This window comes from Oncorhynchus kisutch, linkage group LG12 (assembly GCF_002021735.2).
Source record: "Oncorhynchus kisutch isolate 150728-3 linkage group LG12, Okis_V2, whole genome shotgun sequence".
NCBI classification, from domain to species: Eukaryota; Metazoa; Chordata; class Actinopteri; order Salmoniformes; family Salmonidae; genus Oncorhynchus; species Oncorhynchus kisutch.
In genome coordinates, this window is record NC_034185.2 from 43,791,644 (window position 1) to 43,805,915 (window position 14,272).

The 14,272-nt window shown below is 42.4% G+C and overlaps 1 protein-coding gene across 2 annotated transcripts in view; it reads right to left on the bottom strand.

Moving 5' to 3' along the window:
- acsl1a (acyl-CoA synthetase long chain family member 1a) overlaps positions 1-14,272 on the bottom strand; it is a 53,791-nt gene that overhangs the window by 14,034 nt on the left and 25,485 nt on the right. The window contains exons 3-12 of one of the 2 annotated variants that reach the window (XM_020497023.2): positions 6,462-6,576; positions 5,490-5,554; positions 5,078-5,179; positions 4,271-4,370; positions 3,492-3,667; positions 3,213-3,245; positions 2,962-3,013; positions 1,365-1,438; positions 670-747; positions 40-174 (exon numbers count right to left, since the gene is read on the bottom strand). In XM_020497023.2, the coding sequence (XP_020352612.1) occupies positions 40-174; positions 670-747; positions 1,365-1,438; positions 2,962-3,013; positions 3,213-3,245; positions 3,492-3,667; positions 4,271-4,370; positions 5,078-5,179; positions 5,490-5,554; positions 6,462-6,576 (930 nt within the window). Of the gene's footprint in view, positions 1-39; positions 175-669; positions 748-789; positions 868-1,364; positions 1,439-2,961; positions 3,014-3,212; positions 3,246-3,491; positions 3,668-4,270; positions 4,371-5,077; positions 5,180-5,489; positions 5,555-6,461; positions 6,577-14,272 lie in introns of both variants that reach the window. The other variant, XM_020497021.2, reaches the window with a different exon arrangement.

Consider the following 14,272-nt stretch of genomic DNA (forward strand, 5'->3'; position numbering starts at 1 on the left):
TTGTTGAAAACATCCTTCAGGGTCTACAGTATATCTGACCTTGTCAAACATGCGGTTGAGCAGGCGGGGGACGACAGGGAAGACTGTTGGCTGCAGGGTCTTCAGGTCGTCCATCAGGAGCCGAATGTCCCCCTGGAAGTAGCCAATCCGTGCACCGTGCACCAGGATCACTCCCTGGAGAAGGGTGGAGGTGTGAGGAGGCGGCAGATGAAAAAGGAAGTGTCCGTTAACTGTCAAGTACACGTGTCAAATATGTTCCAATACATTTTAGGTGATCTAGCTTTGAGTTTGCACTTTTGTGGTAGTGGGCAAACTAAATCAAGCTAAGCTCAATTATTTGACATCAAGTGTATTTAAAAAAAAAGGGGGCAATCCGCAATTGCTACAACCATTTTTGGCCTTTTAAAATAATTATATTTATCCACACAGATTCTTGAAGAATATAACTTATGCCTGATGAGCTTCGTCCAACTGTCATACCCCATCAGAATCCAAAATAAGCTTATTTCACTCTAAAAATGTAAACAAAACACTATATAGACACAAAACAAGGTTAAAACTCAAATTCTGATATCATGGATGGTCAATCCTTGCAGTCTCAGTTTTAACAAGGGTCAAATGAAACGAGGGGTTCCTGCTTCTCGTCATTCTATCAGTTTCAGTACGTACCTCCACTACCCTCTCAAACATGTGTGCTAGAGGTAGGTAGGACATGTGAATGTCGTGGAGGTTCAGCATGCAGTGCACCTGCGGAAGACACACACCCACCCGCGTCAGGCATTGCATTACCTCAAAAACCCTCTCAAACATGTGGGCCAATGGCAGGAAGGAGATGAGCACATCCTTAGTGCTGGGCTTGAGTATGCTCTGAGTAGACAGAGCGGAAAAAGATATGGAAGGGAAAAAAGGAAAACAAGGGAACGGATAGGAGAGGACAGACAGGAAAGTCAGTCAACATGAAGATTGAGGAACAAGAGCGAGAAAAAAAATAACTGACTGGATTTTAAAGGGCATTTAGCAGGGGGGTGGGTAAGGAAGTGCAAAGGCGGCTTGGTAAATAGCAGCTTTCCACACATTGTGGAATACAACAGTACATATTATGCTTAGTGTCATGTTAATAAGTGCCCATTTTGTTTTACTTGCCCATCTAAGCAGAGGAAAATGTTAAGATAAAAATAGCTGTTTTTAAGCCAGGTTTGTTATTGCAAATAAGAAATTGTTACCAGGTTGAATAAATTATACTTACTGTTATAAGAAAACACTTAGTTTCACGATACCTATATTTCTTTTGATATTCACAATGCTTACACTTCCTTTGATAAGCCATTCAAGGAACAAATTAATCAAAAGGGTGGTTAGTTTACCTCTGTTATCTTGATGAAAGCAGCACAATTGGCAATAACATTGCCATGTGTAAGCATTCCACCCTTTGGGTTTCCTGGGAGTAAAAGAAAACAAGTGACCATTTATTAAATCTTGAAGGTTAGATGCTTCACGTTTTCAGTACACAATATCACTAATAAAAAGAGTCAGTAATTCATGTGTGTGGGAGTCTCCATTCATGGAAACAGATTAGTACAGTTTATCAACTGGATCATTCTTGTCACGAGGGTCCAAGTGTAACACACATCCTCCTGATCATGCATGTGCACAGTATGTCAGAGAGTGTTTCTTCACACTTGACTATCATACTATTTGTATTACATTATACATGTCAGTGTCCTGGCCTATTTTTCTACTGTGTTGCTTTTGAAATAAGACTGTTCATACTTTTAAAATGTCTACTCTCTCTACTTTGAATCCCTGACTATGAAAAGCCTGACCTTAAGAGTCTTGAAGTGTTTGAACCCTCTATAGCCATTATGGTTATTCTCCGACCCTGCTGGTCCCCTATGAACATTTGAACATCTTGGCAAAACAAAATCGGGACTTAAAATCGTACTCTTAAATCTCTACCCGGTACAGCGAGAAGAGGACTGGTCACCCCTCTAGGTTTCTTCCTGTTCCAATTCGTTTTTCCTGGCCACAGTGCTTCTACCTCTGCATTGCTTATTCTATGGGGTTTTATGATGGGTATCTCAAATCAATTCATATTTTATTTGTCACATGCGCCGAATACAACAGGTGTAGGTAGACCTTACCGTGAAATGCTTACTTACAAGTCCTTAACCAACAATGCAGTTCAAGAAATAGAATTAAGAAAATATTTACTAAAATCAAATAAAAAGTAATAACGAGGCTATATACAGGGGTACCGGTAACGAGTCAATGGGCAGGGGTACAGGTTAGTTGAGGTAATTTGCAGTGGTGTAGTATTTTTACTTGGTCGTATCTGTACTTCAAGATTTATATTTGGGACAACTTTTACTTCACTATATTCCTAAACAAAATGTACTTTTTACTTCTTACATTTTGAATGCTTAGCAGGACATGAAAATGGTTCAATTCACAATCTTATAATTTATGTCTAAGCGTTGGAGCGTGCCCCTGGCTATCTGTACATTTAAAAAAAGAGTAAATAACATGGTTCTGTCTGGTTTGCTTAATATAAGGAATTTGAAATTATTAACACTTTTGACACTTAAGTATATTTGATCAATTACATGTATTTTTGCTACTTAAGTATATTGAAAACCAAATACTTCTAGACTTTTACTCAAGTAGGATTGGGTCATTTGTACATGTAGGTAGGGGTAAAGTGACTATGCATTGATAATAAACAGCGAGTAGCAGCAGTGTAAAACAAAGGGGGGGCAATGCAAATAGTCCGGGTGGCCATTTAATTTATTTCTTCAGCAGTCTTATGCCTTGGGAGTAGAAGCTGTAAAGCTATTTGTGACAACTACCGATGTAAAAAAAAAAAAAACAGCTTTATAAAATACATTTGATTGTTTTAATGTGAGATATGCAAATTCTGAAATACCGAGAAAAGACATGAAGGCAGAATTAATGCACACACACCTGTGGTTCCACTAGTGAAGCAGATGAGTGCCAGGTCCTCTGGTGTTGGGGGCTATATCAGACCACAAAGAGATTTAAGAGCGAACTAGTAGCACGTTATTTTAACAGTACAGACATACCAGATATTCACTAACAAATAACATAGTAAAGACAGTAATAACCTACTACTTATATTATTTGTTTCTTTGTGATTCATTAAAATCACCACTGTTTGAATGAACAGCAATATGGATTTGAACAGTCCTACTCACCAATGGCTGGTGGTGGTGGGCCTTGCCAACAGCCTGAGGGTGACAAAGGAACAGTAAAGAAAACATGACACAATTCAGTTACATTTTTCCCCACATTGAAACATCAGCTCTAACATAAGAAAACATATCTGGGATATGCATAACCAAACAACACTAGAGAAAAGATCAAAATGAAGACCCTGCTCGAACAAGCTGGTTTTCTCAATGAGCCTCTGGATAAGAGCCTTGGCTAAACGGGAATACTGTAAACATAGAAGTACATTACATTTTAGAGCTTACCTCCACATCCTTCAGGCTAAGGATCTCGATGCTGCTCTGCTGCCCGCGGGCCATCAGCTCCTCGTCAAAGGCCTCCATGAGCACGATGGTCTTCAATGTGTGCTCCTTGCCGCTCACGCAGTCCAGGATGAGCCGCGCTTTCTCCGCCAAGTCGCAGATCACCGTAGAGACGGCGGCTGAAAACATGGGATGGCACTGGGTTATTTATTGTCAACATATTTTTTTGATGTTCCGTGACGGTCGAGGTATAGTCCTGTCTTTTGTCCTGAGATATTAATTTAGTTACACATTAATTGAACGTTCTTGTATAATGCCTACAGTAGTGACATAACCATGACTTGTCATCTAATGACATGTAATCTGCATAAACTCTTTTACGTTTTCAGTGTTATTGTGAGATTTCAGTGTATCATAATGCTCCATAAGTTTATATGACAATCTAAAGTAATGTTTGAAATAATAACTTCTATATCATAAACAAATATTTGAGGGCTGCCGTGTCTGCTGGTTGATACTAGTTCATTCTACAGCTTGTGAGGAAGCAAAGACAGACACATTTGCCAGTGTGGAATGTAGTTACTGTAGCCCCTTCGCACATGTAGATCTGTAATATAGAATATTGTGTGTGTGGAACCCATGAGTAAAATTGACAGACTAAGGGGCTTTTCCTGTTCTAGTTATTCTATTTCGAAGGAAAAGTCTAGGGGTCGATTTTGGATATCAGCCCGCACTTTTGTGACCTTGTTCCAAATTGTGTTTGTGGTTGCGCTGTGACATACCTTGGTCGATGATGTATTCAATGGCCTCAAGGCCTAGCGTGTCATACAGTGGTACACACACCAGGGAATATGTGTAACAGGCCAGCTCTGAAATGGTCCACTGTAGGAGAGGACATGGATAACATCAGTACAGGGGTAAAGTTTTATCAAGGTTTGACGCAGAGGTCCGAAATAGTTCCTGCTAAAAGCATATACTAAAATCAGCAAAAAAAGAAACAACCTCACTGTCAACTGCATTTATTTTCAGCAAACTTAACATGTCTAAGTATTTGTATGAACATAAGATTCAACAAACGAACTACACAACTTCCACAGACATGTGACTGGTGGTCACACCAGATACTAAGTACTGCAGTGCATCTCCTCCTCATGGACTGCACCAGATTTGCCAGTTCTTGCTGTGAGATGTTACCTCACTCTTCCACCAAGGCACCTGCAAGTTGCCTTCCCTGTAACGCACAGCGTTGAGTGCCTGCAATGACAACAAGCTCAGTCCGATGATACTGTGACACACCTCCCCAGACCATGACGGACCCTCCACCTCGATCCCGCTCCAGAGTACAGGTCTCTGTGTAAAGCTCATTCCTTGACAATAAACGCGACTCGTCAGTGAAGAGCACTTTTTGCCAGTCCGGTCTGGTCCAGCGACGGTGGGTCTGTACCCATAGGCGACGTTGTTGCTGGCGATGTCTAGTGAGGACCGGCCTTAAAACAGGCCTATATGTAAAAGGGGATGTGCGCACAAGTAAAAGCAAGAGTGTGCAAGAAAGAGGGAGAGAAAGAATTGTTGCTGCTCATTCCTCTTACCTCTGGCCTGTTCTGGGAAAAGATGCCGATATGCTTGTCTCCAGTCTGGGAGTGCCCCCTGTGGAGGAGAGCCGAGCCAATGCACTCGGCTTTGTCTGCAACCTTCACAAAACAAATAGCAAAGACGCTCTTACTTTTCCCCATTTGAACAATCATATGACCCATACCGGTTTGAGGGAATTCATTGTTATGAATTACAAAGATAAAAAAGTAAAACATCTATATAAAGATGGGCACTATGCAAATCTCTCATTTGTTAATGGCGTATATATCCTATTCAGTTCATTGTTAAACTGACTGAAGAACGAACTAATTAACCAAATTAGCTATAAAATGTCTAAAGTCCATTGCTCAAAGAGAAGCCAACTGGAACTACCTTTTCCCATCTAAAAAAAATGGCAGTATAGCTCACCTCTCGGTATGACAGCCACTCGTAAGGCTGGTTGGGTTTTCGTGATCCTAGACAGGGCCCATCATCTGGAAAGTAAAAGACAGTGCCCTTGTGACGACAACACTGCGGTTCTCTAAATGCTTACTGATGGAAAACCATGGTCCTTGTACGATATTCTTCTCACAACTTAATACAAAAGTTGTAGAATTTTGTTTACATTGTTCATTATTACTCCAGTGTTGGCCCTCGGGAACATAAACATTTTGCTGCACCTGCGATAATGTGCAAATCTGTGTACACGACCAATACAAGTTGATTTTATAATAAGCCACAAGTCAGTTAGAACCAGACCAGGGTTAAAATACTATTCAAACTCATTTTTGTTGGTGCTTGATTGAGCTTGCCTGGCACAATGGAACGCACACGTACAAATCCTTCCATCTGGCGCTCCAGGTGACAAAAGCTAAGGCTAAAAGTATTTGAAAGATTTAAAATAGTATTTGAACCTAGGTCTGGTTACAACCATAGGTCGGCAGGATTGCACCAATCTTGGAGAATAATGCGCACATCCCAATGGTGTGCTGCTGAAAATAATAGCATGATGCAGACAGTTTTAGTAGAACAACTTTAATGAAAAAAGTTAAGAAACCCTAAATTCCTAGAGGTAGAGAGTTTCAGACGATGATAACTGTATAATATTGCATGTGGTGATTTCAATTGAATTAGGCACATTACCATCAAATCATTGTGTTGTGGTTTACCTTGCCATGTTTTTGCAATATATACAGACTATTTGTCAGCATAACATACATCTCCCTCAACTGTACATTACTCAAATGAACTATCAAAATATTGATTTACTAATAAGGTTGCTTACTATTAAGACTGACTTGTCTGTGGCAGCATGCCTGTTGTCCTTAGAGTCTACAAAGATTTTAAAAAATACACCCCCCCCCCAAAAAAAACCCGTTGTGTTTGTTGAAGAGTACTCACTGGACACCCGCAGGCCTCGGAGGAATACTTCGTACATGGTCCGCGCATCACTGTAGTAGTGTGTCATGTGCTCATCGTCGTTATTCAGAATAGACCGCCTGACATAACCGTCACCCTGTGAGGAGAGAGACATAGTTAAGTTGGGTCTTAAGAACATTTTGAAATAGAGGTCGACCGATTAATTAGGGCCGATTCCAAGTTTTCATAACAATCGGAAATCTGTATTTTTGGACACCGATTTGGCCATTTTTTTTCTTTATTTAACTAGGCAAGTCAGTTAAAAACACATACTTATTTAAAATGACGGCCTAGGAACGGTGGGTCAACTGCCTTGTTCAGGGGCAGAACGACAGATTTTTACCTTGTCAGCTCAGGGATTCAATCTTGCAACCTTACGGTTACCTAGTCTTAAAATCAATAGACAAGTATATTTTTAAACCTGCATATTTAGTTAATATTGCCTGCTAACATCTTTTAACTAGGAAAATTGTGTCACTTCTCTTGCAACAGAGTCAGGGTATATGCAGCAGTTTGGGCCGCCTGGCTCGTTGCGAACTGTGTGAAGACTATTCCTTCCTAACAACGACAGCAAACTTTGCCAAACAGGGGATGATTTAACAAAAGCACATTTGCAAAAAAAAATTGCTTTTATGTAGCTTTAAGAAATAAGCCAAACATCCAAAGGCACTCCCCAGATCCTATTTCGGTCACAATGAGACCATTCAGGCTGACTTGACAGACAGAGACACACAGAAACTTGATCGTGGTTGTGTGTTGTGTCATATTTATAATGGCAGTTCGGTCACACACACACACACACACACACAACCTTTATGGATACGTAAAAAGTATTCTATGGAGCAAAAGATTCAGCACAGATTTCAGGTTATTTACTTGGCTACAGCATGGTTTAGTGCAAAACAATACGCATGTTAGGACCCATGTTAGCATGCTCCAAATAGCATGGGTACACATTATTAGTCATATGTATGGGAAACCTGTGTTATACATCTAACGAAATGCTTACTTGCATGTTCCTTCAACAAGTAAACAATAAAAGATAAGAATATGAACAGAAAGTATAATACAGGAAGGTACAATTTAGTCCAATATTTACATGTGTATTGGAGAAGGATGTGCAAATATATAAATTGAGCAGTATAAATAGAGCCTGGTAGCAGTATTTGTGATGTGAGTTTAGCATGAATATAAACTGCATGAAATGGAGCACACAAAACATTAACACCTGCTCTTTCCATGACAGACTGACCAGGTGAACACCATGATCCCTTAATAAATTCACTTCAAATCAGTGTAGATGAAGGCGAGGAGACAGGTTAAAGAAGGATTTTTAAACCTTGAGACAACGGAGACATGGATTGTGCATGTGTGCCATTTAGAGGTTGAATTGCCAGGACAAAATATTTAAGTGCTTTGAACAGGGTATGGTAGGTGCCAGGCGTATCGATTTGTGTCAAGAACTGCAATGCTGCTGGGTTTTTCCACACTAAACAGTTTCCCATGTGTATCAAGAACGGTCCTCCACCCAAAGTGCATACAGCCAACTTGAGACAACTGTGGGAAGCTTTGGCGTCAACATGTGCCAGCATCCCTGTGGAACACTTTCCACACCTTGTAGAGTCCGTGCCCCAACTAACTGAGGCTGTTCTGAGGGCAAAAGGGTGTGTGTGTGTGTGTGTTGCGTATAAATCAGAGCAGGTGGTCAGTCCAGTTCAAGTGTTCAGCAGTCCGATGGCTTTTCGAGCTTCTGAGCCATTCCTGTACCAGGCCATGGTGCAACCTGTCAGTATGTTAAAATGGTGCCGTGGTAGTATTTGGAGAGGACCCAGGGCGGCATGCCAAATTTCTTCAGCTGCCTTAGGAAGGAGAGACGCTGTTGCGCCCTCTCGCATAGAGTGATGGGGTTATTGGTCCATGGCAAGTTCTCGGTGATGTGGACACTGAGGAACTTAAACATATGACTCTACTGCAGTCCTGTTGATGTGGATTGGGGCATGTTTCCTCTTCTGCTTCCTGAAGTCAAGAATCAACTCCTTTGTTTTGCTGACGTTGAAGGAGAGATAGTGTAATGACACCACAATGCCAGCTCACCTCCTCCCTATAGGCGGATGTTGTTGTTGGTTCAGGCCTACAACCATGGTGTCGTCAGCAAACTTGATGGAATTGGTGTCGTGCAAACCCACGCAGTTGTGGGTGAACACTGAGAACTGAGAACACACCCCTGGTGGGCCGCTGCTTCAAGAGTCCGTGTGTAGGGGATATTGTTGCTGATCCTCACAGCTTGTGGTCTACCTGCCGGTCAGGAAGTCCAGGATCCAGTTGAAGAGGGTGGTGTCCAGACCCAGGATTCTGAGCTTGGTGGGAACAATAGTGTTGAATGCTGAACTGTAGTCAAGGAACAGCATTCTCACACAGGAGTTCATCTTGTCCAGATGTGTTGTCATGTAAATAGCGATGAAAAAGCCATCTGTGGATCTGTTGGAGCGGTAGGCAAATTGGAGTGTGCCTGGCATTCTGGCCTTGATGTGGGCCATGACCAGCCACTCGAAGCACTTAATGACGGAGGTGAGTGCAATGGGGCGAGAGTCTTGGGCATGTCACCTAGTTTTTCTTTGGGCACCGGGACAATGGTTGCCTCCTTAAAGTTGGTGGGCACTAAAGCCTGGGACAGGTTGAAAATGTCAGAGAAGACACCCACCAGCTGGTCAGCACACACTGGCCAGGGAAGCCATCATGACAGGCGACTGAGTATTTATTCATTCGAGAGTTTCTCACGTCAGCCTCGGTGAACAAAAGCACCTGGACACCCGGAGCAGCGAGAGTCTTCCAGGATGGCTCGGTATTTTCTGCCTCAAATTGACCATAGACTGTTAAGCTTGTCTGAGAGGGAGGCTTCTATGGGAACTGCACAGATGGATTTGCTTTTGTAGTCTGTAGTCCTTACCACATGCGACAAGAGTTAGCTGTCGAACATATGTGTTGTCTTTTTGCGGCCCTAATAGATTTACAGAGCTCTTAACTGCTTGCCTTGTACGAGTCACGTGCCACCGAGTCATTGGGGTTCGTTCTGCTGACATTGACCCTTGCAGAACAAGCTCTCAGCATTGTACAGATATCTTAATTCATTCAGGGATTTTGGTTGGGGTAGGATGTCCGGATTGTTAGTGGGTATAAGCAACACATTTCCTAATGAAGGCTGTGACTTACAATGCATATTCCACAATGTTGATGGATAAGTCCTGGGTGGATGAATCTTTGAACATACATTACACAGTGCATTCGGAAAGTATTCAGACCCCTTGACTTTTCACATTCTTACACATTCTAAAAAATAAAAAATGTATTCCCCCCTAAAATCTACACACCCATAATGACAAAGCAAAAAAGTGTACATTTATAACAAATATAAAAATTGAAATATTACTATTCAGACCCTTTACGCAGTACTTTGTTGAAGCACCTTTGGCAGCAACTACAGCCTCGAGTCTTCTTGGATATGACGCTACAAGCTTGGTACACCTGTATTTGGGAAGTTTCTCCCATTCTTTTCTGCAGAGCCTCTCAAGCACTGTCAGGTTGGATGGGGAGCGTCGCTGCACAGCTATTTTCAGGTCTCACAGAGAGGTTCAAGACCAGGCTCTGGCTGGGCCAATCAAGGGCATTGAGAATAGTCCCAAAGCCACTCCTGCGTTGTCTTGGCTGTGTGCTTAGGGTCGTTGTCTGTTGGAAGGTGAACCTTCACCCTAGTCTGAGGTCCTGAGCAGGTTTTCCTCAAGGATCTCTGTACTTTGCTCTGTTCAGCTGTCCCTTGATCTCGACTAGTCTCCCAGTCCCTGAAAAACATCCCCACAGCATGCTGCCATCACCATGCTTTACCGTAGGAATGGTGCCAGGTTTCCTCCAGACGTGACGCTTAGCATTCAGGCGAAAGAGTTGAATCTTGGTTTCATCAGAACAGAACATTTTGTTTCTCATGGTCTGAAAGTCTTTAGGTGCCTTTTGGAGACCTCCAAGTGGGCTGTCATGTGCCTTTTATTGAGGAGTGGCTTCCGTCTGGCCACTCTACCATAAAGGCCTGATTGGTGGAGCGCTGCAGACGAACTCTAGTGCTCTGTCCGAGTGACCTCCCTGACCAAGGCCCTTCACCCCCGATTGCTCAGTTTTGCTGGGCGGCCAGCTCTAGGAAGAGTCTTGGTGGTTCCAAACTTCTTCCATTTAAGTATGATGAGGCCACTGTGTTCTTGGGACCTTCAACCCTGCAGAAATTTTTTGGTACCCATCCCCAGATCTGTGTCTTGACACAACCCTGTCTCGTAGCTCTATGGCCAATTCCTTCGACATCATGGCTTGGTTTTTGCGCTGACATGCACTGTCAACTGTGTGACCTTATGTAGAAAGGTGTGTGCCTTTCCAAATCATGTCCAAGCAATTGAATTTACCACAGGTGGACTCCAATCAAGTTGTAGAAACATCTCAAGCATGATCAATGGACACAGGATCCACCGGAGATCAAATTTCAAGTCCCATAGAAAAGGGTCTGAATACTTAAGTAAATATGGCATTTTTTTGTAATTAATTAGCAACAATTTATAAAAACCTATTCTCAAGTTGTCATTATGAGGTAGTGTGTAGATTGCAGAGTTTTTTTTAATAATCCATATTGAAATAAGGCTGTAACGAAAACAAGATGTGAAAAAAAGTCAAGGGGTCTGAATATTTTCGGGAAGGCACTATACGCACAAACACGTATGTGGATACACCTTCAAATGAGTGGATTTGGCCATTTCAGCAACACCCATTGCTGAGAAGTGTATCAAAATCAAAACACACAGCCATGCAATATCCATAGCCAAAAATTGGCAGTACAATGGCCTTACTGAAGAGCTCAGTGACTTTCAACGTGGCACTGTCCTAGGGTGCCACCTTTCCAACAAGTCATTTATATTAATGTCCTACTAGAGCTGGCCCAGCCAACAGTAAGTGCTCTTATTGTCAAGTGGAAATGTCTAGGAGCAACAGCGGCTCAGCCGCGAAGTGGAAGGACACACAAGCTCGCAGAACGGTACCGGCGAATGCTGAAGTGGAAATAAATTGTCTGTCCTCGGTTGCAACACTAACTACTAAGGTCCAAACTGCTTCTGGAAGCAACACCAGCACAAGAACTGTTCGTTGGTAGCTTCATGAAATGGGTTTCCATGGCCGAGCAGTCGCACACAAGCCTAAGATCACCATGCGCAATGCCAAGCATTGGCTGGAGTGGTGTGAAGCTCACCACCATTTGACTCTGGAGCAGTGGAAACGCGTTCTCTGGGGTGATTAATCACTCTTCATCATCTGGCAGTCAGATGGACAAAATCTGGGTTCTGCGTATGCCAGGAGAACGCTACTTGCCCGAATGCATAGTGCCAACTGTAAAGTTTGGTGGAGGTGGAAGAATGAGCTGGGGCCGTTTTTCATGGTTTGGGCCTGGCCCCTTAGTTCCAGTGAAGGGAAATATTAATGCTACAGCATACAATGACATTCTTGAGAATTCTGTGCTTCCAACTTTGTGGCAACAGTTTGGGAAAGACCCTTCCCTGTTTTAGCATGACAATGCCCCAGCGCACAAAGCGAGGTTCATACAGAAATGGTTTGTCGAGATCAGTGTGGAAGAACTTAACTGGCCTGCACAGAGCCCTGACCTCAACCCCATCAAACACCTTCGAGATGAATTGGAATGCCGCAGCAATGTTCCAAGATCTAGTGGAAAGCCTTCCCAGAAGAATGGAGACTAAAGGGGGAACCAACTCCATATTAATGCCCGTGATTTTGCAATGAGATGTTCAACAAGGTGTCCACATACTTTTGGTTACATAGCGCATTTCAAAAATCAGTATACTCATTTTTTTATTATTTAAATGTTTTATTTAGTTAAATAAAAAGGTTAAGGAACACAATTATTTGTTTTGAGTATTAAGGGTGGGGCAACTGTACAGTGTGTACATCAAACTCCTTCCCTCTCCTCTCTATCAATACCTACTCCTAATCATTTCCCTCCAAGAACCCCAAATTTGACCAGATAATTTGGCCCATTTTTCTCTTTTTCTTCTTTGGGCCCCCATTATTAACCAAATGAGCATAAAATTCTATGCAAAACATATATTTACAAATGTCCACAGGTTTAAGATGGACCAGTCCATCTGGCATTTGTCTTAACTGCCCTATGGCCAATCCGTTTCTGCAGCCGTCAACCACAGAGCAAAACAAAAAAACGACTAAAAACTGCTATGTGCTCTGTGTTGGCCACAGCTGCACTAGACTCACTCCCCCTTTGAGGATCTGAAATGACTAAATAAAGCTAGGGTAAAGCTAGCTAGGCTACCTGGGGTGGCTGAGGTTAGAGAAACTGGTCACCTTCCACTCACAGTGAATGAGTGCGAGTGAAGGGGGGCAGAGAAGAGGCAAGTTGTAGCTGGGTGAAGTGGAGTGAACAAGGACAGAGGGGGTGAGTGAGGAGTGGTGTCTATTTCTCTGGAATAGAACACATCCTAGATGGTTGTCATGGTGACAAATGGGCCCATGCTGACAGGCCCAGTTACATTGTGGTCTCTCTCTGATTCTCCGCTCTGGGTGAAGTTTCCTCAAGGTACAGATCTAGGATCAGCTTCCTCTCACCCAATCCTAACCTTAAACATTTCTAGGGAAAATGCTAAACTGACCCAAGATCAGTGTCTAGAGTGTAATTCCACCCTACTCTCTGGTCCTCCTGGGACCAGCTTTGAGAACTGTATATCATTAGGGTATGTGTGTTCAAACCACTGCTACATCTTCTCAAACAAGACTGACTTTTTACCTTTTCAAACTTCATAGAAAAACAGGCAGCAGATGCTAGAAGAGAAGACTGCCCCCACCCCAGTATTTACCATTAGTAATGAATCATGATATGAGTATCGGCCTGCATTATGACTTTGTATTGTACGTTGAATAGAGGGTTGGCTGAAAGAACGAAGACACTAGTGTTTTTCATTACACCACACAATTCTATTACACATTTTCAATGTCGTCGACACACACAATAACAGATGAGGACTGTAGGAATGCAGTGCTGGCACAGTAAAGAACTTCTTGTGTTTACGTAGGTCAGAGCAGGAACAGATTTCTCAAGTCTTCCCACTGCCAACCCCGGGGTGTGTGCACTCACTCACACACACCCATTAATCTCACTTCTTAAGCAAGATAAATACAGGGACTTACTTGGTATCCAATTGAATCGGGGGAGTCCCGTAAAATGCTTCAATCTGTACTAGTACACACAATCAGTGACTCACTCAAATCTAAATAGTCTTGGACTACATGCTCAGACAAGCACACTTGTTGTCTGGCCTACTCTGTTACTGGGATATAATATTTTGAAAGTAGAAAGAGAAAAATCTCATCCAACACTTCAAAGTGTTGTTAATAAAATTAACCTGTATATTAACCTGTGCAGACACAAACCAACGGCTACAGTACTAAAAATACATGACACATTGTCCAAAGCACCCATATTAACGGTCTGAACTTTTGAACCGCCTTAAACCAAGTTAACATTACAACGCTCTTTAGAAAATGTACACAAGAATAACATACTGTGGACAAGTACAATGCCATACAGTAATGAAGACTGATGCATCTATAGACAGTTGTCTTTTGTCACGTGTAGCCTTTTTTTGATGACAAATCCATCCATTATTTCCTCATCACTTCCTCCTATGCTGTTAGACAAGTTGTCTCAGAAACAAAGGAAACCTATGCTCTTTGGACTTGTGCTG